At 43.8% G+C, this 27,771-nt stretch overlaps 1 protein-coding gene across 1 annotated transcript; it reads left to right on the top strand.

Annotated features, from left to right (window-relative positions):
• Positions 1-4,116: 4,116 nt before the first annotated feature.
• KCTD9 (potassium channel tetramerization domain containing 9) lies at positions 4,117-27,611 on the top strand. Its single transcript, XM_015427789.1, has 12 exons — positions 4,117-4,205; positions 13,763-13,884; positions 15,448-15,491; positions 15,585-15,681; positions 18,380-18,438; positions 19,638-19,766; positions 21,563-21,630; positions 21,737-21,832; positions 22,965-23,114; positions 23,910-24,015; positions 24,873-25,006; positions 26,921-27,611. Exons 1-12 carry the CDS (start codon positions 4,158-4,160, stop codon positions 27,035-27,037), a joined length of 1,170 nt encoding a protein of 389 aa, XP_015283275.1. The 5' UTR covers positions 4,117-4,157; the 3' UTR covers positions 27,038-27,611.
• The last annotated feature ends 160 nt before the right edge of the window (positions 27,612-27,771 follow it).

Here is a 27,771-nt window from a genome sequence, read left to right as displayed (position 1 = left end):
TTGGTTTATCTACAGGAGGAGGGCTTCCCAAGCTGCTCATTGTCATAGAGAATGTAAATGCATTTGTTGGTACATTTCCTTTTGCAAAGTTTGATGAGTGGTTTGAAGAGTGACAGTCTTTTTGTTTTGCACTGTTGAAGCAGACTCCACGTCCCAAGTATTGGTTGCATTCTGAAAGCACCTTCTTATTACTTAAGTTTTCCATTGGGAAAGTCTTTGTTGCTTTTGATCCATCAGCAGTACTAATCATTTCTTGAAGAGTATCAGCTCAGTCACCAGCAGTCCTGATTGTCTACACCAAGATGGTGCAAAGCTGTAGCTGCTCTGCTTTTGAGAGAAAACGTGAAAATATTAGCAAAGAACAATACAACTTTGTATTGTTCAAAACTGGAAGATAGTCTTATTAGCCCATTCGCGGGAAGGGCGGGGTAAAAATGCAAATAAATAAAATAAAAAAATTAATGGGCATTACAAAGCATTAAAGAAATCTTTACAAAAGTTGGGTCTTCTTTAGACCACAAATAAAATATATATAAATATGAAGGAAAGTAAATTTCTGAAGACTACTAATTTCCATGATCTTATTTCCAAGGCATATAACCCCCGCCCCCGGGGGGAGGAAAGGGGGGGGGGGGGGGGAGGGAGCGTGGCTATTTGCTCCGGAGCAAAATAACGTGCAGTTGCACGATCAGACATCCCGTCGAGGTCCCGTGTTTAGGGGGGAGGTGCCGATCACACGACCATCCTGCAGCACGACAAAGAAGCTGCGCGGCATGATCACACCAGCAATCGCTAGGCGCCGCTTCCGTGGCAAACGGGATTTTTTTTTTTAACTGAAGTTTGTGCGTACGCATGACCAAGCAATTGTATCTGCACATCCGAAGGCGGGTGGTGGGCTTACCGGAGAGGGCAACAGACGCTTCCGGACCCCAACAGAGCTCCGAGGCATAGGCAATGGAGAAGGAGGTGGGCCCCCTCGTCACAGCCACTCTAACCGCCTGCGTGACAGTGGCCATAGCGACCCTCCAGAGGCGGCAAGCCTGGCTGCACTGGGAGGGGGCCTCTTTGTGCGCATGCGCCGTTAGGCGCTTGTGCACATCTTGTGGAGACTTGAGGGGAAAAACCTGTTCGCGACGGGACATGGGCGGGCGCTGGATGCCACGGGATTCCACCAGAAACGCAATCAGGCGCCCGCCCTTGCCCTGCGGTTCCCGGAAACTAATACCTCGGAGGTACTAGTTTTTTACCCCGCATCTTTGGCGGGAAGCCTCGGGTTCGGCACGGGAGCTCTACGCTTCCCAGATGTGGTGGTGTGATCGTGCCCAGAAAATCCGCCTATCTTCCGTCTCTGTAGCGTGGCTAATGTTCTGTGTGACCGCAGCCATAGTTAGTTTAAGTTCACAGTTTGCCATTCCATATTTATTTAATTGAGCAGTAAATTAAGACAGGTTACCTAATAATTACGAAACAACTGATTTTTCAATGAGCACTTTTTCTGTGTGTTTCCTTAACTGATTTACTTGGGCATTGTGTTTAATGCCTACCATCTGGGTCTCCTAGCAGTGCTTGCTGAACCATTGTGTAGTCCCTGAAGAGCCTTCTTTTAGGAAGAGATGGCCAAAGTAGCAGAATGAATAGTCACCCTCCTTCCCTCACCAATGAGTAGTGACTCCTCATCCTGGCTCTCCCTGGAATGGTGTCTTCCTTCAACTGGTGGCTGAGATCTGTGATACAGCATCATGACATCTCTACATCCTCTCCCCCCCCACACACACACAAACAGTAAAAAAAATTAAACTTTTTGATGTTTGGATTTTTTTGCAAATCTGGACATTGTCCCAGGTTTGTAGAAAACATTGATTCACTGGATATGATTCCTAATCTACAGATTTAACAATCAGCATCTACAGTCACGTTCCAAATTACCTATAACAAGCTGAGACCCATGAGAAAGTTGCAGGGCATAGGAAAGCCACTGTCATAGGATCCCCAGGACTGCCTCCGCTTGCCTGCCTTCTTTCCTTGGGGTTGGGACCTGGTGGGGAAGGAAGGACAGGGAAAGAATTACCCCCCTTACACAACTTTCCTTCTAAGTGGGTATAGGGAATAATGGAAATAAGGGCAGTGCCTCTGCCTGGCTGGAGCTGCTTACCAGCTTCTCTCCCTGGGGGGGCAGGGGGAAAAAGAAAGCAGCACCCTGCCGTGCTGTCCTTTTCTGCAACAATGACTACCATCAAACACCACCAGCACCCACCTCCCCCTTCCATAGAGACTGAGAGCAGTTGAATGCTGGCAGCGTTTGGGCTGCAAGGGAACCTGTAGCGACCCGGGCTCCCTCCCACCCTAAACAAACACTGCCAGTGTTGGTCTGAAGCAGCAGAACAAAGTTTGAGTCCAGTGGCACCTTTAAGGCCAACAAAGTCTTATTCAAAGTATAAACATTCATGGGCACGCACACTTCTTCAAATACAATGGAATAAAAACTCCTCAAGCCCTATTTACAGGAAAAGAGAGGGTAGGGGGCAGCCGTCAGGAAGGGCCACTCAAAGCCAAGATGCATAAGTAGAGCTGAAATTGGATAAGGTGGCCGGTAAGATCAATGAATGGCAGCAAATTAGCACGTAAATGCAAGAGCTACCAAAGAGAATAAAGCTAGAGTCCAACGGCACCCCCAAGACAAACCAAGCTCAACCCTAATAACGTGCCAGAATCCGCATCTAGGGCAACATTCGGAATCAGGTATAAGACGCTGGAGACCCACGAGACCTTCAGGGGGAGGATCCAATCCTCGCCCCTTCCCCAGCCTGCCTCAGGTAGGGCCGCCCTGAGCCACCACCCCCTATGGTGCCTGAGCCCGTTCGCGGGGAGGGCGGGGTAAAAATGTTAAAAATAAAGAAAAAATTAAAGGGTGGTACACAGTGTGAGATGCAATCCAACAAAAACTATGTATAAAACCAATTGATTACCCATAAAGTCTAAGAAAGTATATTATAACTTTTTCAACCATTGTGGCTTGAGCCACAGTACCCGCAATTTTACAAAACGAATTAGAACACAGATGTTGTACCACAATCTCTTATGAATAATCAACGGACTTCATATCAGAGACAATGAGCCTTATGCACCAAAATGTACCCACGAGGAGGGTGGGCGACCCGGTGCTCCAGGGCATTGGTGAGCCCATGGGGATGGGACACGCGTCTCCTACACTCAGACAGGCAACCATTCTTCATTTTGGAAAATTCTTTTTTAAAACAACAACAACAACAACACCGTTTTGCTTTCAAAAGTTCGGATTTTCCCCGAAAACTTGGGGTCCCCCCTCAACTCTGAAGAAAGATTTGCCTTCTTTAGCCGTCGTCCTACTCCGCAGATTTATCTACGTCTCAGGTCATATTGAGAATCAGATGCAAAATAACGACGACTTGCCCGTGTGGAAAGTCAAGAACAGGAAAACCACGCTCTCAGCAAACCAGTCTGTACTCCTAAACACGGAGCAACACTACTTCGCCATAACCACTACCCAGCAACGGCCGCCACTTACTTGCTTCCTTCTCCCGCGCTCCATTCAAAATGGCAACCAGAACCCAATATCCCTCCGCTACCACCATCGCTCTCCTTTCCACCCAACATACCTTTCGCTCTCTTCTGACGCGAGTATCAGGGCTACTTTACCGGCGACTGGTAATAAATCCGACCGAGCCTCCTACACAACACCGGTACTGACTAGAGCTTCCCCCAGTAACAAGTTCCGGGACGGCGGATGGATAATATTTGCGTGTTTGATTTGAAAAGACTACAGTCAGGCCACGTGACACTCTCTCGACCAATCAAAACCAACTATTAACCTTATCTATGGTAAAAGAAGGGCGGGGTTACTATAGCCGTCCCGTTCGAGCGTCGTTTTCTTAATCGCGTCTCGATAGGCTCTTGCCTCTCAAGCCACTCCTCTTCTTGCTCGGAGAAGCAAAAGCTCCCAGTTAAGTCGTCTCAAGACGGGGGAGACCTGTCCATCACCTCTACTTTGATTCCTATTGGAGGAAAGCAAGAGGAGAGTCAGCCCGGGATTGGCCGGTGATCAAAAAGCTCCGGCTTCCGTGTTTGTAGCCAGGCTGGCAAGAAGTCACAAGAGCATCAATAACTTTGAGGAGGGGGACATGAGGAGAGTCACCCTCTTTGTTAATGGAAGCCCCAGGAATGGGAAGGTGAGTTTGTGGGAATTGGGTCGGGGGGCGAAGCTTCAGAGCTTTCTCAAGAGGGATGAGAGCTATAGGCGTTTCTCTCTCTTTTTCCAGATCCCATCGGTGCTCCCAGGTCTTGTACAGTAGTATATGTGATTGTCTCGTCCTACATTTTATCCTCGCAACAACCCCATGGGTTAGGCAAAACTAAGAAAGAGAAAGCTTGGTCAGCGGTCATCCAGTTTACTTCAGGTCTGAGAGAGGATTTGAACCCAGTTTTTTTAGTCTATTATTCTAATCATTGCATGCTGTTTAGTATTTCAGTCTTACAAGCTGAGGGCTCTTAAGGGAGTGAAACAAATTGAAAGTCCCTACATAGACCCACACCCAATTTTCTCTTTCAAGCTTTCTATAATGTTCTTGGGGGTTTTAGGCTGATTATGTTTCCACCATTTCCCTTAGCTGGTTCTTAGTATTCTCTGTTTCATGGAAGATATTCAGCCCTCACTAGGCTTTGGGAAGGGGTATTAATTTACAAAGGCATAGTTTTCTCTGGGTACTTGTGGAGCTCCCTGTGTAGAGATCTCCTCCAGTGTCTGCTACTTTTCTCATCCACACACTGGGAAATCAGTTGATACAGCAATTGTTGCACATTTCAGAGTTGAGGTGGTCATCTCAGGCAGTCATTCTCTCTCAGTCTAACCTACTTCATAGGGTTGTTGAGAACATAAAATGGGGTAGAGGGAAACGACGCATGCCACCCTGGGTTCCTTGGAGGAAGGGTGGGATAAAAAAAATGTAATAGCCAAAATATTGGCTTGGAATGCCAAAGTTTGGGATTGTGTGTCAGAACCGGCAGGGGGTGAGATGACTGCTGGTCAGTTTATGCCTCCTCTATGGACTCACTGGGTGTTCTTAAGAAAATGCAGGCTAAAGCTAAGAACTGTGGCTATCTGCAGAAAGAGGATAATAGTACTAGCCTACCTTACAGGCTTGTTATAAGACTGATGGACTACTAAACTACTGAAAAATGAGTAGTAGTAAAATAAATGGGAGAAATAACTACCATGTTCTAAACCTTCTTGATCATGCCACTAAAATTACAGAACTACCCCCCAGGGATTTTTGTTTGTCCCCTTATATCAGTCTTTCCCCCAATAGGTGAAGACTTTTTTATTTCATCTGGCATTGCCTCCATGATCCATCCTTCCTTCCCCTGGTTTTATGTTATGTATTTTAGCCCTATTTTTAATTGGTTTTATAATGTGTTTTATGCTGCTGTTTTAATTGTTGTCATTCCTTAGTGGCTCAGATTGGGCAGGATGGTGGGACAGAAATGTTGTAAGGAAATAAATTAAACACGTGTGGTTTTCCCCAACTAATCACAGTCTTAGGAGTTTCTACACAATACCTAACATGATGGGGAAAGCTCACTCATGTCCATCAGGGGTGCCTTCCTTTTAGACAAATTCATGGTGAACATATCTCTGATAGCTAAATGGAACCTGCCTACACAGAAGGAATGTACTTCTAAGACTCAGGTGCTGTAAACTAACAGAAGAGGAAGGACACTGCCTTCCTCCCCCTAGCTGGGCACTGCTGGAATAACATACTGAATCCCATGGCCCTTTGGTTTGATGCAACAAGGCAATTTAACTCCAATCAGAGAATCCAGTGATGTGTATGTCATACATCTTAGGTGTATGGTGAGTTGAGAGAGCAGGAGGGAGTGGATTCACCACTGCGTTGGTGCCTGAAAGCCCACTGGCAAATCCAGTTCAGTACAGCTGTGGCAGCACCCTATTGATGTTCTTGTGCAGGGAATGTCTAAAGGTGTGTGAGATAAAGGGGGTCTGTCAAGGATGGGCGAGTGGACATCAGCATGGCAAATGGGGTTCAATGTGGCCAAGTGCAAAGTGATGCAGATTAGAGCCAAAAATCCTAACTATCATCATTATCAACCTTTACTGGCATAGCATAGTGTTACAAAAAAATAAAAACAAGATAAAACTGAGGGCTTTATACCACAGTAACCCTAACTATAAATACATGTTGATGGGGTCCGAACTGGTGCAGACTGACCAAGAGAGAGATCTTGGAGTTGTAGTAGATAACTCACTGAAAATGTTGAGACGGTGTGCAGCCGCAATAAAAGAAGACCAATACTATGCTGGGAATTATTAGGAAGGGAATTGAAAACAAATCAGCCAGTATCATAATGCCCCTGTATAAATCAATGGTGCAGTCTCATTTGGAATACAGTTCTGGTCACCACACCTCAAAAATGTTATGATAGCATTGGAAAAAGTGCAAAAAAGGGCAATTGGATGATAAAAGGGTTGGACCACTTTCCCTGTGAAGAAAAGTTAAAGCGCTTGGGGCTCTTTAGCTTGGAGAAATGATGGCTGAGAAGTAACATGATCGAGGTTTATAAGATTATGCATGGGATAGAGCAGGTAGAGAAAGTACTTTTCTCCCTTTCTCACAATACAAGAACTTGTGGGCACTCAATGAAATTGCTGAGCAGTCGGGTTAGAACAGATAAAAGGAAGTACTTCTTTACCTAAAGAGTGATTCACATGTGGAATTCACTGCCACTGGAGATGGTGGTGGCTACAAGCATGGCAACTTCAAGAGGGAGTTAGATAAACATATGGAGCAGAAATCCATCAGTGGCTATTAGCCACAAGGTATAGATAGGAACTCTCAGTCTGGGGCAAGGGATGCTCTGTATTCTTGGTGCTTGGGGGGACAACAGTGGGAGGGCTTCTAGTGTCCTGGCCCCACTGCTGGACCTCCTGATGACACCTGGTATTTTTGGCCATTGTGTGACAGAGTGTTGGACTGGAAGGGCCATTGGCCTGATCCAACATTGGGTTTTCTTATGTTCTTCTGGTTCTGAGCAGTACGGTATGTGGCTTGGGAGCCAGCTTGTGTTGAGGAGGTTGGTGAAATATACAAATTAATTCAGCATTTTTCTCTTCTCTCCTGATTTTTTCTTTGTTTAATTTTTTTTTTGTTTAATGTTAAGATTTTAAGTGTATGTGTGTGTGCCCACTTGCACTCTCTCACTGTGCCCTCCATATATATTTATAAAAAAACAATTTTTCATAGTATCTAATATGGCTGTAGGCATGCTATAAGTCATGGGTTGATTGTGGGGATTATTGAGTGGGAACTTGGTCTTTGAGTTTTGGCTGCAATCTTATGCAGATTTATTTAGGGGTAAGTCTCATTGAAGCTTATATAGAAGTGAATCCAGCTTTATTCTGTGTAAATATGCATACAATTGCACATTCGCACTGCTTGAGGCCACTTTCTGCTTCTAGCAAAGCACCAGACAATGCAAACATACCTTTGGCCAAGCTTTGTTTCTCCTGTATTTTATTTATTTATCTTCCAATTTATACCCTTCCCTCCCCGCTTACGTAGGCTCAGGGCATATGAAGATGCAAGAGTCAGACCATTGGACCAAATGGTTCACTATCATCTGCTTTGGCTGCCAGTAGCTTCTTGGGTCTCTGGTGGAGAAATGGTTTTTGCTACACCAGATCTTTAACTGGTTATTTTAACTGGTAAAAGAACATTGTATTTGTAATTTACTGTTGTTTTTAAACTGTTTTAACTATTTGTTATACCTGTTTTAATTGTTGTTGTGGAATTGCTGGTGTAATCCACCCTGAGCCTGCTTGCAGGGAGGGTGGAATATGTTGAATAAATAAATAAACAATTGAACCTGAGATGTTGTTTATGCAAAAGCATGTGCAGTTCCACTGAGCACACAGCCCCTCTCCTGTATGTATACGCAGTCAGAAGTTAAGACTCAGTTGGCTTCTCCTTGACAGCCAGAACTTCTGTTTTTAAAGGGAGCCTTTCTTTTCAGAGACAGCCTATGGCTCAGTGGTGCATGTGCTCAGCATGTAGAAAATCCCAGATTTGAGCCTTCATGCCTCCAGTTTAAAAAGAAAGGGTGTGTGTGTTAAGGCTAGGAAAGTGTCCCTTGCCTGAAACCTTGGAGAATCTTTGCTTTTCAGAGGAGACATACCAGACCAGTGCTCTGATGGTATGAGACAGCTGTGTGTGCACGGTTGCCCTTTCAGTGGCGCTTGGAAGCATAATGGAAGAGGGAGGCATGACTTGGTGTTGTGAATCCTTGATCCACTCTCACTTCAGTGCAGGTACAAAGTCACCTTCCCTTTCTTAAAATGCAACCCCTGCAGTGTTCTTTCCTGGACACGGTGGCTGACGTAAATTAATGACTGCAGCATGCTTATGGGCCTATTTTGAGCCTCACAGACTTCCCAAAGCTCAGTTCAAAGACATGTATAGCTGTGCATGGTTAGGTACTCATGTGGATTTTTGTAAGATTTCAGTCTGGTCCACTTTGTATCTTTGCTGTATAATTGTATTGTTTTGTGGTATAAGACAATTTGTTCCTCATTGTGTTTGACCTCTGAAGAAGGCCCTAACAAGCCAAAGCGTGTCAGGTCAAGTCCATTGGCCCCTGGGTATACATGACTTTGGAATTTTTACATGAGGTGTGATTGGGCCCATATATATATTTTTTAATCCTTTACAAATATATGTTATTTATACATTAAGTATTCATTGTTGACTCTTAGTTTGACTTACCTTTTCAGGTTCTTGATCCTAGTTTTCAGGGTTAAGTTTGTTTCCCTTCTTAGTTCAAAGTCACATGAAACTTCCCCATCTATCATGTGGTGGTAATAATGCTGGTGTGTTTCACAGGATTGGTGTAAGAAATGCAAAGTACATATGTTATACATTTTGTGCTCTTGGTAAACATTGTTGCATTTGATCCCTGTTGTATTTCTTGTATAGAAATGGAGGCTTCTGTGTTGCAGAATAATCCCTAAGGGATCAACCCACGTGGTCCATTTTTAATAGCATGGCAAACAAGCAAGACATAGTAAAGCAGTGCCTTTAAGGCATAAAGTAGGTTCAATAAAGCAAAAATTAGAAAATTTAGGTCAAAAGTATATGTTTCAGGGGCTATAGGAGAAAGTGCATAAACCTTCTACATAGTTAGCCCTGTTACTCTCTTGCAGTAAGGTCAAGAAGTAGTCTTGGGACTTGTTAGACTAATACGTTTATTGGTGGGCATACGTTTTACCAATAATTCTCCTGGCATTCAAGGTTCTTTGTGTGGGGAAAATTATTTCATATATGGCAATCAATTACTGCTTGAACGGGAACTTGGTTTGCCAGTTCTTTTTCTGTTCGCCCAACTCTGTAAAAATAATTTTAAAAAAGTGTTTTACCCCCAACACAACCTCATGTACCATGGATTTGACAAAGACAAGCAGCAGTCTGCCTTTAGGAACATAGTTCAACTTTTCTCTGTAACATGATTAAAATGTACTCAGTTTTGGGCGATGGGGGGCTCTGAAGGGTCACATAGCCATTAAAAGGATCAGATGATCTTTCAGAATTTCCTAAACAATTCAGGGTCCCTTGATATCTATTTTTATATTGCTGGCAATTCCAGAATGGGATTCATTGTAATTTCAACAACCCCAAGAGAGACCAGGAATGGAACAGTTGATTCATGCACACAGGAAAATTGTTGTTTCAAACAGCTGTCTTTGAAACTGGTAGATATGACTCAATCAAACGCTGGAAATGGAAAGTTGTCTGTATTGATCTCTGAAAAACCCCTTCTCCATGGAGGCTGTTGCTGAGGGAATACAAACGAAGTGATATATTGGGCCTAAGCTACTGATGCTGTGTTTAGGGTCTGCTTCTTCATGTGGCTTCTCTGAGATCCACCCGGGATACCACCTGTGCACTACTGAGAGCAAGGGGAGCGAGGGCTTGAAAGAGAAAACTTTCCCTGTGCTCCAGATCTTTGCATCTCCCTCCTGCTACAGGCTCAAAATCCACTCCTGAGCATCTTCTGGAAGCTTAAGGTATAGCTGTGTGGGCTAGCTTTGGGAACTTGTGATTCTTAGCAAAAGGTGGAGGAAAGTCAGATGAGGTCTATCACAGGTCCCCAGCCTGCCCCTATGTCTAAAACAAAAGTGGCTGGTTACTGTTATGCCAAAAGCAGCAAATCCAGATTCACCCACCCACCCAGGTAAGGAGAGTTTCCCAGGTATGCAGTAAATATTTAACTAATGAGTGGGGGGGGGGAATTAGCAGGGTTACAAGGATTGACTCTTGGACTCAGTTGGGAGCTGGCTAAAGGGGAATGGTGGAGGGAGGATAAATTACCGCACTTAAACCCCTGAGAACATAGAGAAACCTGAAGGAGAGGTTATTGAAGGGTAGGGAATGCCATTTCAAAATTGCCCCTCCCCTGAGGTTTCTTCCCAGCCCCTTGCTTGTATGTTCCTTCCCACAGCAAACTTCACAGTGCCAGTCACAAAGGCTCTGGTAGACCAGGCAACATCAGGGTTTCGACATACTTGGGAGACTCCTCTGGTATGCAGAAAACTATTGCCTTTTAAATTAGGGGGGGGGGGCTTCATGAGATCTTAGCATGCTTATAGCCCTGGCCAAATTGTGAACATCTGAGAGTCCATTAAGGAAAAACAGAATGGAATATGGGGAAATTGGTCTGTTCAATCCTATAAGAGCCTATAGTATCCTAGAGAGAGAAAAACTTGTGCTGGAAGAAGACTTTGCCATTATTAAAAAAAAACACAAAAAAACCTTCCATTGTGATTCCTCACAGCCCAGTTTGCAAGTTATACTGTCACATTTGGCATGATTTTCACATTTTTTTTACTAAGTTTATGGGAATGGGATAGAAAATGGTAGACTGAGGTTTGGTTTAGCAGATGCTCTTATTTTCTAGTTGTACCTGAGCACTCCATTGGAGCTTTGAGCATTGCAGATTGGGCCTTAAAAGGTAAATAGTGCACCGTTTAGTTTTTTTGCAGTTAGCTACATACCTTTTTTCTAAAAATTTAGGAGACTTTTTAATTTGCAGTTGTTTAGTCATAAGCTTTATGTGTATTTTAGATCCATGGGCATATGAAATATTGTACATCTCTATGAACTGCCCATGTTGCATATCACCACTTATTCCACGAATGAACATCTCAGTGTAAGATAGTTATCCCAGTTCCATATTTTTTTTAAAAAAAAAAAAATTAAAAATTTGCTTAACATGCATCTAGATAATTTTTTTTCTCCTCCACCCCTTCCATTGTAGGTCCATTCTGTATATGATTAGTTTTATGTATATTTTTGTTAAATTTATGGAGTGCTCAGTTTGAGTTTTATAGCTGAGGAAGGCTTTTTACCCGAAACGCATTTGGTATTTATTCTTGTAGATGGATATAATTTGTACCTTTTAATCTGTATTTATATGATTGGACATTTGTCTTTATATTCGGAATAGGTACTTATATGCAGAACCGTGGGACTGTGGTTTTAAAACAATATTTTAGCACTTCTGAATGTATAATTAAATTATGATATTTTCTATATTTTAGTGTGTGCGTTTTTTTTGTCTCAGCCTCTAGGGCTGTGATTAGAAGCGAGTGTGGAAATCATGAATAATAGTTTGTGTATGGGGGGGGGGGAGTAGCCACCTGTTCATGTATTTTTTCCCAAGCATAGAACATACACCTGTAGGGCCACCTGTCTTTTGTGAAAACTGCTGGCTCTAAGGACCCCTTTTGACTTATGAATCTCTGCCTGTAGTGAACCAGTGCTTTAACTGGGGGGAGATCTTGATTGGAAACAGAACCTGTAGAATGGCTCTGTTTTAATGAACCATTCTTTGAATGTTTGCCAGGATGTCTGGCTCTTTTTCCATCAGCGTCTGCTTTTGTGATGAGAAAGAACACCAAGTCCCCCCCCAATCCATATTAATATATTGCAGCATGTATTAAAGACGGTAATATACAGATCACTAGTGGTAACTCCTACTGTTCATACATAATAAAACTATAAAGGTCCAAAGACAAGGAAGATTCAGTAATTGCAGAGGAGTTGTGCCAACAAATAGACTAGAAACTGTCCGAAGTCGCACTGTCAGGACATACCAACACAAATGGCAAGGAATGGCTGCTAGAATCCATTGGCTTCTTCTAAATGACCATTAGAACACGTTGACTAATTGGTTGGTTACTTTGGGGACTGTCCCCAAACAGCAGGCCCAAATGCCTTTTTCTGAAAACGTTTATACTCCCAAGGTGATCCCATGGCAGCAAAATTGTTTTAAGAGTATGTCATTGCATGATAATGGGCCAACAGGTGTCAGCTCATTTCACCCATCTTTATGCCGTAATGTACTCCACAACATGTTTTGCTGTTGTGGGATCATCTTGATCTTTGATTTGTTTTGAAAGGAGCTGTGTCCACAACCAGAAGTTGGAACCCTTAATAAATCATAATGCAATTGTAGAATGTCCCATCTTGGGGTAGAAGGTATCTTCCTGAATGTTTGCTGTGGAATTTTAGATTTAGGTGGGTAGCCGTGTTAGTCTCAAGCAGCAGAACAAAGTTTGAGTCCATTGGCACCTTTAAGACCAACATGTTATAGGCAAGGTTGCACATGAAAGCTTATACCCTGAATGAAACTATATTGGTCTTAAAGGTGCCACTGGACTCAAACTTCTGCTCTGGGATTTGTTTACCATTTATTTTTATGTCTTCATGGTATGTTGATGTTTAGAAAGGCTGTACTTTCCCCCTTCCCTTTTTATACCATTTATGATTAACTATTTTCTTCATTATGTTCTTGTAAGGAATTTAGGTTGCCACTTATATGGGAATAAACACCATTGGAAACACTGGGACTTACTACATCACTGTTTTATAGCCTTAAAAAATCTCTAAAATATACTGTGCTTGGGTAACGTATGGAGGAGTGATTCTTACTGGATTGTGGAAGTTGCTTCTGAGTAAGCATCTGTTGGGTTGAACTGTTTGTCCCTGATCAGTGTAATTAAAAACCTGAAACAGAAGAGGAAGGAGAACATGTAATTTCTTCTGAGTGGACTTGCATAGGATTGGGTTGTTCAAGCAGCCTTTCACATATACAGGAATAACTGGAGAAGTTGGATCTCAGTGGTTTGGTAATTTTCTTTTTCTCAAATAACACTAGAATCTGAGCGGCTGTTGTAACCTCAGATCCAAATCTCCCAGCAAAACTATATCCTAGGGCAGAACCTTTAAACCAAAGTTCTGTGAAACTCCTAGGTTCTACCAGCATCCCTTACGGCTTCTATGAAATTTTACAACTTTCACTTCACTTCCCCTTCTTTTTCCCCTCAGATTTTGTAATTGTTAAATTATTTTTTTTAATCTGTGTGCCAGGAGAAGAATGGGGTTCTGTAGGGTACTCTAACATGTACACTAGCTGACCGTCAGCATTACTCCCACCCACCCCACGCATACATTCACTTCTGGGCGCACACCTACAAAAGCTGTTTAAACAGAACCTTTTTGATTTCCTCTGTTCGTGCCCATTCCCATGCCTGAATTCTGTCTTGGAAGAAACATGGGGTACAAATGGAGTAAATTATGAAGCTTATAAAATGCTGTAAAGAAATTAGGGAACAAATATCCCAGAAGAGCTAAAACACTTGCCTTTTTTTATATAGGTTGTTGCTGTTTATGGGACGCTATCCGACTTGCTCTCTGTGGCTAGCAGTAAGCTCGGGATAAAAGCAACCAGTGTATACAATGGGAAAGGAGGCCTTATTGATGACATTGCTTTGATCAGGTAAGATGAGCCGGAACTGAGCATTTGTTAATTATGAGCAAATGTATGAGCAAAAGGGATCATAGAGCACTTTGTAACAAGGGGCTATGGAACTGTGGATTGGGCTATGTCAGACTTGTGGTACTGACAGATAGCAATACACTCCAGCTTGGAATTGAGAATTGGGTAGTTGTGGAGATAACTGGTTTGGCCATTGTAAACCTGCAGCATCTTTCAATGTTTCCTTCCCCTCCATGGTCCACTTGCCCATGCCAATCCTCTCTTCCGTTTCCATATCCATGGTAACCATGCTTTGCCACACCACTAGGGTTGCCAAGTCCCTTTATACTCACCAGCGGGGGAGGCTCTGCTGGTTCCTGATGCGCGTGTGCGCGCGCCGCCAGCACATCAACGGAAGTGACGTGCAACGTTACTCACGTTGGGGGCGTGGCCCATATGGTTTCCCCCTGACGATCTGGGCCACGCCCCCAACGTGAGCGACGTGGCTTTGGGGGATGGAGTTCCTCCCAGGGCCCAATTCCGCCGCGACGGAAATCGGGCCTCCAAAGCGGGGGTTTCCCCGCCCCCACTTGGCAGCCCTGCACACCACCCAAATCAGGAAAATTTTGGTTCCTATGAAAAACATTTCTCTTCAAACTGCTGGTATCAGAAATCATTAAGTTGCTGTTGTTTGCCATGATGTCCCAATTAGATAAAGTACAGTTACCATGAAGCAGGAAGTGGATGAAGAAATCGGCACATGCACAGTGGGAAGAGGGAGGGGGTGCAGAACCTCAAGACATGTTCCTGACTGTTGGACTATGACTTAGCTACTGTGAATTGGTAACAAAAGTATTTATATTCCGTTGTATGTTGAGGGAGAACTAGTAGTCTAATTTTCCACTGTGTCCATCTCACCAGTAGCTCTTGCTAATATTTATTGTTTGTTTATTTCCAAGGTTTTTATCCTTTTTTCCCCCACCATGTTCAATATTTGACGTCGCCTACAGATTCCATCAGAAACATTTGAGGGTGCAATGAATCTGAAGCAGAGCATTGACTTTGCTTGTGAAATTTTGAATTGATCCTAATTTGATGGAGGGTGATGTTTGAAGGCTTTCGCTGAAACAAGAAGTTTTCAGAGTACAAACTGATGCTGAACTCTATTGCATTAACAGGACTTGGAGGTTATTTTTACCAACATCCCTCAAAATCCTGTGTTAATAGTGGGAGGATAAATTGAAGTTCTGAGTTTTGAAACTTTAGCTCACAAGGTTCGAATGAAAGTGGCATGGGGTGTGTTGAGCCCAGCCATCTCTTATCTCTGCACGGATCCAGTGAACCTTTTTTTTCTTTGTGAGCCTAGGTTAGAATAAAAAAAAGCTTGGAGTCAAAAATTAAATCATTTATTATCTAAAATAGTTTGTTGTTGTTCAGTCGCATAGTTGAGTCCGACTCTTCCTAAAATAGTTTAGGACCCCCATTTATAAATTAAAATGTTAAATTGGTTATTAGCTACAATCAGTTCTGGACCTCAAATTTGTTCATGGAAAAAGTTGTTTCTCTTTCTGCCTTTTCCCCCAGGGATGATGATGTTCTGTTTGTATGTGAAGGGGAGCCATTTATTGGTAAGTGTAGTTTTGCTCAGTTGCCCTTTGCCTTTAGAAATGAGCAGTTTGCAAAAGGCACTAGAAATGTTTGTGTGCGTTCCATGCCTGTAGATCCCCAGACAGATGTAAACCCTCCCGAAGCATTAACAGGATCGCATTCAGACTGGATAACACTCAACGTTGGAGGACGATGCTTCACAACGACTCGGTAGGAACCTACCGCCTTGTTCAAAAGTGTTTGCCCATTTGGTGAATTCAAACTACTAATTTTACAAAACTCCTTGTGCGCTGATAGTATGGCAGTCTTATTTATTAAATGTGTAGGCTCATGTTCTTTTAAAGGGATGGCTGTATTTTCAGACCTGCAAGATATAACGGATGTCTCTTTATTCTTAACATGTTGACCTGGCAATCCAGAATGCAGTATGAAACCAGTTGTTCCAGGAACTCTTCAACATACAAACCTTTTACATTCATTCCAATGTATATATTATGAATCAAACAATGTTTTCTTTACTGCATACCTGCAGCTAAGCTGGATGGTACACAGAGTTCAATACAGCTTTTCTTCATGTGTGTGAGTGTATGTACGTAACAAAAAACTGCCCCTGCGGGTTACCAGTATGAGTGGAGGAAGGGCAGGTGAGAGGGGGCTTAATCTGTCCCCTCTGGCCGTTGTTTTCCTCTGGAAATCACCTCTTTTCCAGGGGCTGCTTTTCATATAATTTCCTACAAAATTAAGAGTTCATCGGCCTTTCCCTGCTTGCCCTTCCCTCAGACCAGCATCTGCAGAAGTGGCGCTTGATTGTATTTAAAGATGAAACTAGTGAAAACTAAAATGAAACTCTGAGCAATGTCTGCTCAGCTTGGAGTCATTCCATACTGGGCTAGCAAGAAAAAAAAGTTACCAACATGTCTGTATTCATTAAACTTATAAGCTCTAGCCAAGCATGATGGATATTCATGTCTCCCACGGGCAAGCAACTACAGTGGTTGGTCATTTGACACTAGGGTTGCCAAGTCGACTTACGTGCAAAGTGGGGGAATTCCTGGCTCAGTCGGGAGTCTCCCCGTGCATGCCACGATGACGTCACCGGAAGTGACGTCATCGTGTCACCCACATTGGGGGTGGGGCACCGTGACTCAAGGGAAAACCATAGTTTTCCCTCGATTCACAGAGTGTCCCCCCCCCACAACGTGGCGAGCGTGATGATGTCACCTCCGGGTGACATCATCATGCTGGGGACGCCCTCCGGCAGGGGGTGAAGTTCCCCCCGGGGGCCCGATCCGCCAGCGGCAGGGACGGGCCTCCCGGGCGGGAATTTACCCACCCCCAGCGGGGGCTTGGCAAGCCTATTTGACACAAGATATATGGTTGGTCAGGTGAATACTGGTGAAGTATTTGTAAAAGCATTAACTTTGTTACCATAGCCAAAAAGATACTTTACCCAATGACTAATATTAATGCTGTGGAGCTGCGGTGGCTCCAGTGGTTAAGACGCTGAACTGCAGGCTGTGGAAGGTCAGTAGTTCAGCAGTTCGAGACCCGAGTGTGCCGCATGATGGAGTGAGCTCCCATCTCTAGTTCCAGCTCCTGCCAACCTAGCAGTTCGAAAGCAAGAAATTGCAAGTAGATAAATAGGTACCACTTCGGTGGGAAGGTAACAGCATTCTGTGCGCCTTGGTGTTTAGTCATGCCGGCCACATAACCACGGAAACGTCTTCGGACAGCGCTGGCTCTTCGGCTTTGAAACGGAGATGAGCACCGCAACCCTAGAGTCGGATTCGACTGGCTTTCGAGCAAGGGAACCTTTACCTTTACCTAATATTAATGCTAATTGTAAAAACAAATTAGATCACTCTTATGGTAGAAGTGATAAAGTTAACTTTTATATAAAATAGGAAGGAATTATCAGAACTTTTAACAGTGTTTCCAGGTCCAGGCAGTTCTTCTCTTTGACTGTTTCCTAACTGCTGAGATCAGTCTACATTCTTTCAAAAAAATTAAAGGAAGAAACCAAAGTATATCATCTTTTAAAGGCAGTTATGCTCAGTACGCTGCAAGCCAATTCTTCTGGGTTGGATATGCTTCCATGATACTATGCAATTGACAGGATAAATAGTTATTAATTAATAGGCAGTCAGTTGACCATATTTGGCCGGCCAGTTGACTGCCCCTGTTTGTTTAGTTCACGTATACTCCACCTTTCTCCCTGTTGGGGACAGCTTGCATTGTTCACCTCCATTTTATCCTCACAACAATCCTGTGAGGTAGGTTAGGCTTGAGGGTATGTGACTGGCCCAGGATCCCCCTGAACTGGAATCTCCCAGATTCTAGTCTGACATTCTAACAATCGCACCATGCTGGCTCTCCATCAACCCCTAATTAGCACAGACTGAAGAATAGCATTAGAGCTGGCACAAGCATACAAAGAATTCCAGTGAACATTTCCATACAATGGTCACACATCAATATCAAGATTCTAGGAGGCGATGCCTTCCTTCCGCAGCACAAGCACACAGTTCCAAACCCTCCCCCACCTGTATTTGTTTTTGGGGCTTTAAAAAATAATTTGCCTGCTTGCAATAAAAGTATCAAATAAAACTATAACGCATATAGAAGAAGGACTCTTTTTGTAGCAGGAACTCCTTTGCATATTAGGCCACACACCCCTAATTCAGCCAATCCTCCAAGAGCTTACAGAGCTCTTCTTACAGGAGCTACTGTGTAAGCTCTTGGAGGATTGGCTACCTTAGGGGTGTGTCGCTTAATATGCAAATGAGTACCTGCTACAAAAAGAGCCCAATAAAACAAGCATATCAGTAATGCTGTTCCCAATCCAAATGATCATCTAAAGACAAAAGTCTTGAACTGGCTCATTAATGCTCATGCTCTTCTTTCCTAGGAGCACGTTAGTCAGCAAAGAACCCGATAGCATGCTGGCTCGTATGTTTAAAGACAAAGGTCAGTATGGGTTTCAGTTCTTCTCTTCTTCTTTTTTTGTGCTTATGGTGGAAACTTTTCTCGAAAGCTAGGAAAGGCATTTGTCAAGGTGGTATATACATCATTGGCTCTCCATTCCCACAAGCGGGTGTTCAGCAGTTGTAGCAGATGGGAGAGGTACACTTAGCAAACTCTGGTGAGACAATCTGTGCTTCCAGTTCTGAAGAACAAGTTTCTGTTCCTCGTGCTCACAGAACAATATTGCTGCTGCTTCTCAACAAATTACTTAGTTTTGTTTTCAGCCTGCCAATTCTCCAGGGAGCTCAGAATGGTGTACACATCGTTTCACCACCTCCAGTTTTATCCTTGTAACCCTGCAAGCTTAGTCCACTTCCTGATCGCTCTTGCCTACTGACTTATTGTCGTCTAGGTTTAACATGAGAGATGGGGTGGGGGGGGTTGTGTGGAAGGGGGAGATTCTAACTGTAAACATCTTCATGGCAAGATTGCCAGATTCAGTATGAAGCAGAGGTCCTGTGTCTTCAGTGTTGTTTAGCAAGGAAAGAATGTTTAGCCATCTCTTCCCCCCCCCTTTCTTTGTAAAACTGTACAAGATTAATAAAGTTTGAGTCCAGTTAATACTTCAGGTGTCTGAAGAGGTGTGCTTACACATGAAAGCTCATACCTTAAATAAAACTTTGTTCATCGTAAAGGCGCCACTGGATTCAAAGTTTGTTCTGCTGCTTCAGACCAACACGGCTACCCCACCTGAATCTATGTACAAGATAAAATTTGCCAAATCTGAATTTTCCTGGCTGTTGCTGATTCTAAGATGCAAAAAGTTTTGTTTCATCGTTCTTTAGGCCATCTCTGTAAGGGGGGGGGGAATCTATTTTACTGAGAGGAGACTGAGAGAGTTGTCTGAGACTTAACCAGAATTTGAACCCCAGTCTCCTAGATGGAAGGTCCATATCGTGTTACCAATCTTCTTGATTCTCTACTCAATGGACAGAGTATTCTTAAATAGTCTTACTATTCACTTTTCGAGGAGTTTGTTTTTTATTTTGTAATCTTTCGCATGATGCAATGCTATATGCCTTGAGTTCAGTACCTTAATGAACAGTTCTCAAATAGCAAGGCTTACAGCAATAGGAATCTGATTTATGAAAGAAATTGTTAACGGATGGAATTTTTTTCTGTGACGTTTCTCCTGAAAACAGATGCCTGGGGGAACAAAAGAGATCACAGGGGGGCCTTCCTGATTGACCGTAGCCCTGAATACTTCGAGCCAATTTTGAACTATTTGCGTCACGGACAGCTCATTGTGAATGACGGCATTAATTTGCTGGGTATGTATTATCGGAAGGAGGGTCTTTAACTCACTGTTCTATGCTGGAGCCAAGCTCATGTCCCCATTACAAGCCCAACAAGGCTGATGGATCTTGCCTGTGTACAGCTAAGTGTTTTGGGCATTCTGAATTGCTGGTCTTGCTTGACCGTATTTATGAGTGAATAAGTGAGAGAAATGTATATCTGTGGATCTGGCACCAGTGAATCCTATGTTGAAACCTTCACTGAATTAAAATAAATACAGTTGTGAGAAGGAGCAGGGCAAACCATGGAACCCTTTGATAGCTAGAGCAGAGGAGGATCCCTGCATTCACTTCTTTGGACTCCTGGACCTGTGTGGTTCCCGCACCAGCTAAAGAGAGCCACCAAACTCCCACCTCATCTTTGGCCTCGGTTTTCCAGCTAAATTGTGTAGGCCTTCATAAGTAGTTTATCCATGAGGAGGCTTCCTTCCTGCTTTACAGCTGGGCTGCCCTTCTCCACTGGGGTCTCTGAGGGCTTTGACAAAATGGTGGCAGGGGAAGGGGAGGGGGGCTTGTCCTGGATCCCCACACCAGTATTTTGCCTCAGATGTATTAATGACTGTTCAGTTTGTTAAGAGGCAGGAATGATTTCTTAGTATGACGTTTATTAGGGCCCAGAGTGTAATGCTGATTGGGGAGGCTTGTATCCTGTACTGTAATTTTTATCCAACTCTTCACTTCCCTTATGGGAAAAGTGTGTCGTTTTTGCATTGGAAAAAGACCAATCCAAAATCTGGGGGATTTGTGGGGCCTTTCAGCTGTGAGTTAAACCTCCTTTCCTCCATCCCAAATTATTTCCAATATAAGCCATGTGCAACCAACTGTTTTTATTGGAGTATGCAGGTCATATGGGAATGTTAAAAAACAACAACAACCTGGGGACAATTTACTCACCTTCCCAAGCAAAAGTTATACAGACAGGTATAAAATGGAAACAGGTGGAATTTCTGTATTTAACAGACCTGCTCAAGATCTTAAATAAATAAAAAATTAATAGTAGGCTGGAGTTACTGTGACTAGTACAAACCTGGTTTATTGCCAGAATTCTGTGTTCTTTGTTTCCTTCACCTTTCCCCACCCCGTGAGCACAGTGAGTTCCTGCTTTGGAAAGCCTTTTGTCTAAACTGTAGTTTGCTGTAATGCCCAAATGCACATTCTCCGCTTAGTCTCTATCTGCTCCGTCTCCAACGGGTCCAGGGTGGCATTCATTGTTCTCCCCCCCTCTATTTTTACCCGCTCAATAATTCTGACAGGTAGGTTAGGTTGAAAGTGAGTGACAGGCCTATCACCCAGTAAGTTTTCCTCCCAATGGATCAAGATTCTCTGTTAGAGTTTCATCAGGGCTTGGGGAGGGGGAACTAAACCAATGTACCTTCATTTATATATCACTGGCAACCAGAGTTAGTTCCAAATACCTACAATTCTCCGTGCAAGAAGGGAGGAACAAAATACATGAGCCCAGCAGCAGGCCAGGTTCATCCACATGTTGGTTAACAGTGATGTCTGAATGCGTTAATGGTTATCACGGTTGACTACTAAGCATAGTTTTTAAAATCAGCTTTAAATCCTATATTTGAATCTGGGTAATGTAATAGCAAACCCTGTGGGGGGGATCACACAGTCCTTCAGCCTGCTTCTGCTGTTCTGGAGCATCCTGCCTCTATGGCAAGACACAGAGCACACATGAGAAGGCTTCTCCTTTTCGATATTCCAGCAAGCGGGAACAGCAGGGTTTTATTCTTGTCCTCGAAGTCTCTCTGCTCTTTTGCCAGGAGTTCTGGAGGAAGCCCGATTCTTTGGGATCGACTCACTAATTGAACATCTAGAAGTAGCTATTAAGGTAATGGACACTTTTGTGTCAGTTTTATTTCTTCACATGATCAAAGGAGGACATTGGGGTTTTTTCTTACCGCTTCTGTAAAAACCCTTCATTTTTGCTTCTGTAGAATTCACAGCCAGCAGAAGATCATTCTCCAATCTCCCGAAAGGAATTTGTCAGATTCCTACTTGCGACCTCAACCAAATCTGAGCTTCGCTGTCAGGTATTAAAATAAAACAGCTTTTCAAGTTGAGGGGCATTCAAAAATTATCCACCCCCCAATCCCTCCAGTCTGAGGGGATCCAGTTCAGAATTCTACTACCTTATTCCTATCAAATCTGTGTAGACATTCTCTTAAGCTAGCCGTATGCCTGTGGAGAGACCGGAACTGTATTTCTGACTGCACCTGGTGGATCATACTTACGATTCCGTGTGTGAGGCTCTCCACAAACAGAAATGTAGCATAACAGGGAGGAAGCTGGGCTAGAACATCTTTTTGACTTGCAAAGTTTTAAGTTTTATTTGAGACAGCGTGCAAAAAACCCAGCATCCTCCCCACCCCACCCCCATCTGCTCTTTCACCACATTCTGTTGCATGCACAGACCAAGCCTTAGCTGCCATTCTGGGGGTATGGCTACCCAGGGCCAGTTCTCCAGTAAAGATACCCAAGCGACTGCTGGGGTGACACAATGAAGAGGGTGCCAAAGCACTGCAGGAGCTGGACTTCCTACTGGTATCCCTTCCAAGGCTCATAGTACTGCCAGGCAGGTCTTAAGAAAGTCAGGTTTTGGTTTGGGCCAAGCCAGTAGTGTGGACCCAGGATGGCAGTACCCAGGGCTCTAGTCGGGGGGGAGCTCTCAGGTACGGAGCTCCGGAAGAGAACCTCTAGGGGGCGGGGCGGTCACGTGGTGAAGCCCCGCACCCTTCTTTACCCCGCCCTATGGCAGTACCTTGCTTGGGGCAGCAAAATACCTGGAACTAGTCCTATGGCTATCGTTAGTATTCCCTTTTTTTTAAAAGTGATCTAGTAATGGAACAATACCACCCGATTTTATAGATAGAGCAATGCATGTAAATGGCTATACTGTGTTGCTCAGAACAGTGGCATTTAGACATAGCTGATTCAATTCTGGTAACTGACTATTTTGAAACACGTGTGCAGTGTCTCTCTCAGCTACCCCCCCCTTCAATCCATTATTGACAGACTTTATCCGCAGTTGGGGGGGGTGCTGTCCAGATGCTATCCGGGTGGCCATGTAAGGATTTTTGTGCCTCTTTGCATGAAGCACTTCAGAGTTTTCAGACCGCTACGCTGATCCTCTGTGCTAATTGTTTCCTCTCGCCTTTTTTTTAGGGATTAAATTTCAGCGGAGCAGATCTCTCGCGTTTAGACCTCAGATACATAAACTTCAAGATGGCCAACTTGAGCCGGTGCAACCTAGCCCATGCTAACCTGTGCTTTGCTAATCTGGAACGAGCAGACCTATCCGGATCAGTGCTCGATGTGAGTCATTTTGAGTCGTCCTTAACTATCACGAGATAATCAGCCTGCATCTTGACTGCATTGCTTCTGTCTTCATGTGGAGGCCTGCATGATGTCATGCTTTTCACACAGAAACTGTCGTGTCAGTAGTAATAATAATAATAGTTGCCATATGCCATTGTGTGTAGAATAGCCAGAAGGTTGTCTGGCAGCCAGAAGTTCTCACTCTTTTAGCATTATGCACTACTAGGTGGTGAGCTAGACTTGTTTTTAAGGCAAGAGACATTTCAGAGGTGGTTTGCCATTGCCTGCCTCTGTATCGAGCCCTGGTATTCCTTGGGGGTCAACCTTCCAAATACTAGCCAAGGCTGACCCTGCTTAGCTTCCGAGATCTGATGGGATCGGGCTAGTCTGAGCTATCATGCCAGTAAAAACATCCTCTTTCCCTAGCATGCTAGTTGTCTGAGTGCAAGGAGTTCTTTGTAGCTGAGGCTCACATGATCAAATGGTTCTTTGTACAGGCCACACAGAGCTATACCACCTCAGTGAACAAACCTTTTGTGTTTGTATCACTTCTGAGATACATGCATATTTAAAGAAGGTGGGTATGTGTTACCTACAAACCAGGAAATTCCTGCCTGCTTTTGCCTCAAGATAGGCAAATGCCATAATGCAAAAGTAGGTGTTTAGTAGCTGCTGCACCCTGCAAAAGAGCCGCCAGTGGGTATGTCCATGTTTAACTGTTTCCCGTGTAGCCCTGTTGGCATTCATTGCATCCCTACAAAATTTGATTCTGATTTCCTCTGTTTTCGGCAGTGTGCCAACCTTCAAGGAGTTAAGATGCTTTGTTCTAATGCAGAGGGAGCATCATTAAAAGGATGCAATTTTGAAGACCCCTCTGGCCTTAAAGCTAACCTGGAAGGTAAGGACCAGATTCCATTTCTTTGTAGACCTATTTCTTTGTAGACCCCAGAGAAAAGAAAGTTCAGACACATCTTGGAAGAATGGTTACCTAAAGCCAAGGGGAGGAGTTCTTTACAGTTTAATGTACAGACTTTCCAAATGCTTAAGCATAATGTTGAAGACAGTTGTTCCATAAGTATATAGGTTTAATAAATATAACCAATACTGCTGGCTCATTTTGCCATGATTAAGCATCACCCCTGGCTCATCTAAGCATCTTCTGAATTATACGCAATTGCTAATTAGTTTATCTAGGCAGTGGTTTCATCTGTATTCATGCATCTGTGCTTTGTAGGAAAATGGTGGCTGGGTTTGAGTATGACTGGGAAAATTTGGGTTCAGATTCTCCTTCAGTGGGAGGAAGTCATCCAGGACCTGGTTAGGTCACGCCTCTGCTCGCTCGATAGGCTATGCAAATTTCTTTTGTTGCGTGGCTCCTATTGGAGTGGCCTAGGCTGGTGATAAATAAGCAGGGGTGGGGGACTGCCTCAAGCTCACCGGTGGAAAGGCAGCTTTGAATTTTATTTCTGTTATCTATAGTCTCCCTTTCTCACTGGGAAATTGGTAGCTGGGATAGTGGCCTAGGATGCAAAAGGTGAGGAGTGCATTGGGTGGGTGGGTGTGAGGGCGGTGTGTGGGAGAGATCTACAAGTACACAGTGCTGTCTTTCCAAAGAGCTCCAGTTTTCTTTCTGCCTTTGAAGCAGGTGTGTGTGTGTGGGGTTGTCTTTGTATTCCTGGGATCCCATTACTTGAGGCAGACAAAACCCCCAGATCAGTCTCCCAAAATGAACCTTCAATTCTACGCTTGCCGCAGGTGCTAACTTGAAAGGCGTTGATATGGAAGGGAGCCAAATGACTGGGATTAACCTGCGTGTTGCAACTTTGAAAAACGCGAAGTTAAAAAACTGCAACCTTAGAGGAGCAACTCTGGCAGGAACGGACTTAGAGGTGAGTTGCAAGTCCGCTTCCAATCAGCAGGTGGCTTTAAACAAAAGGCGGAATAGGGTTTAGAAAGCTTTTGCAGACTTCAGCTGGCCTTTTCTTCAGCTGCTTCTCAGGGCAGCCTCTGACCCTTCTGGCTGCATCTCTTTGTTAGCTACGTTTGGAAGTGCCTACTCTGGATGTCTTCAGATGGGGCTGCAGGGCTTAATCGGCTAGATCAGGCACACGGGGCACCTGCTGTTACCTTTCTTGGCACCTGCCTAGTGTTTTTAAAAAGTGAGCAAAGCTAGGTGGAATTTGAGAATTTTTTGATTTGATGGTATAATGCATACAGTGGTTTTATGCAGAGTACTTTACCTGTCCATACAGCAGAGTGACACTCTAAAAATACTGAGAGACTTGATTCTGAGTAAATACTATTGGGCAGCATGGTTAAGGTGCTTAAAGCACATAAAATTTTACTCACTTTTCAAAAATCATTTATGTTCCTATCAGAATCTGGCCAGAATCTCTCTGTCACTGTACACATGTACAAGGAGCTCTCACCAGCCATACAGCATTAGCTGTCATTGTTACTAGTTATAGTGTGGGTTAAAAATGGCTGGATTCGTGTGAAGGGATAGTGAGAAGAGGCACTTTCTCCTTTTCAGAGAGTGCATTAGATGCCTGCAAAATGAAGACAGATGGCTGCCACTTGAGGAGTTCCTCAGCTAGCTCAATATGTACACTTATTTTGTGTTCATGCAAGATAATATTTTAAAACACCATTAATTTTAAAAGGCATCCCATCACATAGTTTCTACCTGAAATCCTGAAGACCTACTATTAGAGTTATAACCTCACTCTCTGATGTTTTGTGGCTGGTTTCACCGCCCATGGCAGCCATTTTGTGCTTGTGCCCAACACCCTATGTTAGAGTGTCAAAGGTGGCTGCAGGGTGAAAAGGTTTGGGGACTCCTAAGCTAGATGAATAGAGTGAAAACCTTTGGCTCAAAAGGTGCCCTGATGGCTGCATATAAAAACTGCAGATGGCAGCTGTTATGAGACACATTCCTCCTCCTCCTCTCCTGTACAGATATTAGTATCTACTTTTGCTTTGACAGATCCCTTGCATCCCAAAACAGCATTTTTACTGCACGGCTACCTTCATGGGCAAAGTTATGAAAACTTAAATCATAATCAATCTACTAAAAAAAATTCTTCAGTCTTACTTTCTACTGCCAGAGCTAGCAACAAATTGCTAATTTTATGGCCTTTCCTCCTCCTCTCCTGTACAGATATTAGTATCTACTTTTGCTTTGACAGATCCCTTGCATCCCAAAACAGCATTTTTACTGCACGGCTACCTTCATGGGCAAAGTTATGAAAACTTAATATAATCAATCTACTAAAAAAAATTCTTCCGTCTTACTTTCTACTGCCAGAGCTAGCAACAAATTGCTAATTTTATGGCCTATAAAACGACTAAAAGTTTATGCAAAAAAGGTTCTGCTCAGTCCTCTTCATGGTCAAGTGCTTATTGATAGGGAAGCAGAATGAGAGGCCCCCACTGAGACACAGTATGCTTCTGTGTGCTTGAGGGGACTCCCCAACTCTGTGGGAAACTTTCAGTTTTGTAAAGAAAGCAGAAAAGAACCAAGCACAGTCACTGTCTTCAATGCTAAAGTCAGATTCTGGGGGGGGGGGGGGATCAGATGAGCGTAAGACCATCTGTTGGAGCTCTTAAATTTATAGTGTCCTGCATGAGTATTTGGGGGGTGATGAGGAAAGGGATGTGTTGGTCACTTTGAGGAATCCCACCTGTTCCTAGCAGATAACCCCCCTCCCGTGTATTCTAATTTATAAGCCAGAAGCAGATAGCAAGGGCATTTATGTGGTGGGAGAGTCAGGCTTAACTAACAGCTGCTTTCTGCCATTCAGAACTGTGACCTGTCGGGCTGTGATCTACAAGAAGCCAACCTGAGAGGCTCCAACGTGAAAGGGGCCATCTTTGAAGAGATGCTGACACCTTTGCACATGTCTCAGAGCGTCAGATAAGCTACCAAGCCGTCTGGGAACATCGCTGCAGCCTTTCCTCCTTCTTTTTCTCCACCTTTTCTCCTTAAAGTAGGAGTGAGTGACCTTTCCTACGCAACTTGAGTTTCTCAGCAGTGCCTCAGGAACTGCCTCTGATCACATAGCTGTGGACACGTCCCTTTCTGTAGGTACAGGAGCTGCCGCAACCTTCTCGGATGAAGTTGCAAAAGCAGGTTGGCTTCCAAAGCAGTGCAGTAGCTGTGCACTTGGTGTGCATCGGCAGCTCTGCATCACCTCACTTCTGAATGCGTCTTGGGATTTTTAATTTATAAAAGCACAATATATGCAATTTATATTTATTAAACCTGTATTGGCAGTACAGACCTCTTGAGATGGGTAAGCCCCTATACAGTAGCAAAAATTCAAGTTCACAGCAGACATCTACATACTGTTTTGTTCACTTTGGCCTATTAAAGGACACGGGTGTGTTTGTGGGGTGAGGATGGCAGTGGAACACATGTGCTGTGCCTCCTTAACAACAGCTGGGCACTTCACCTTTTCACAGTGGAAACGGGCATGCTGCTGGCTTCCAAACGTCCTGCCAGGCAATGCTCCCTCTAAGCTGTGGAGTCTTGTGAGCTGCTGGCATTAAAGTTGTGAGTGAGCAGTTTAGCTACTGCATAAATTAGTTTGCTCGGGAGCCATCCTTCCTGAGCTGAGACAAAAATGTGTGAGTCAGACGCTATGAAACTGTG

This window comes from Gekko japonicus, unplaced genomic scaffold (assembly GCF_001447785.1).
Source record: "Gekko japonicus isolate JY-2015 unplaced genomic scaffold, Gekko_japonicus_V1.1 scaffold498, whole genome shotgun sequence".
Lineage (NCBI taxonomy): Eukaryota > Metazoa > Chordata > Lepidosauria > Squamata > Gekkonidae > Gekko > Gekko japonicus.
Note: the sequence above shows the minus strand (reverse complement) of the source record. Positions and strands in the feature narration are given on the sequence as shown.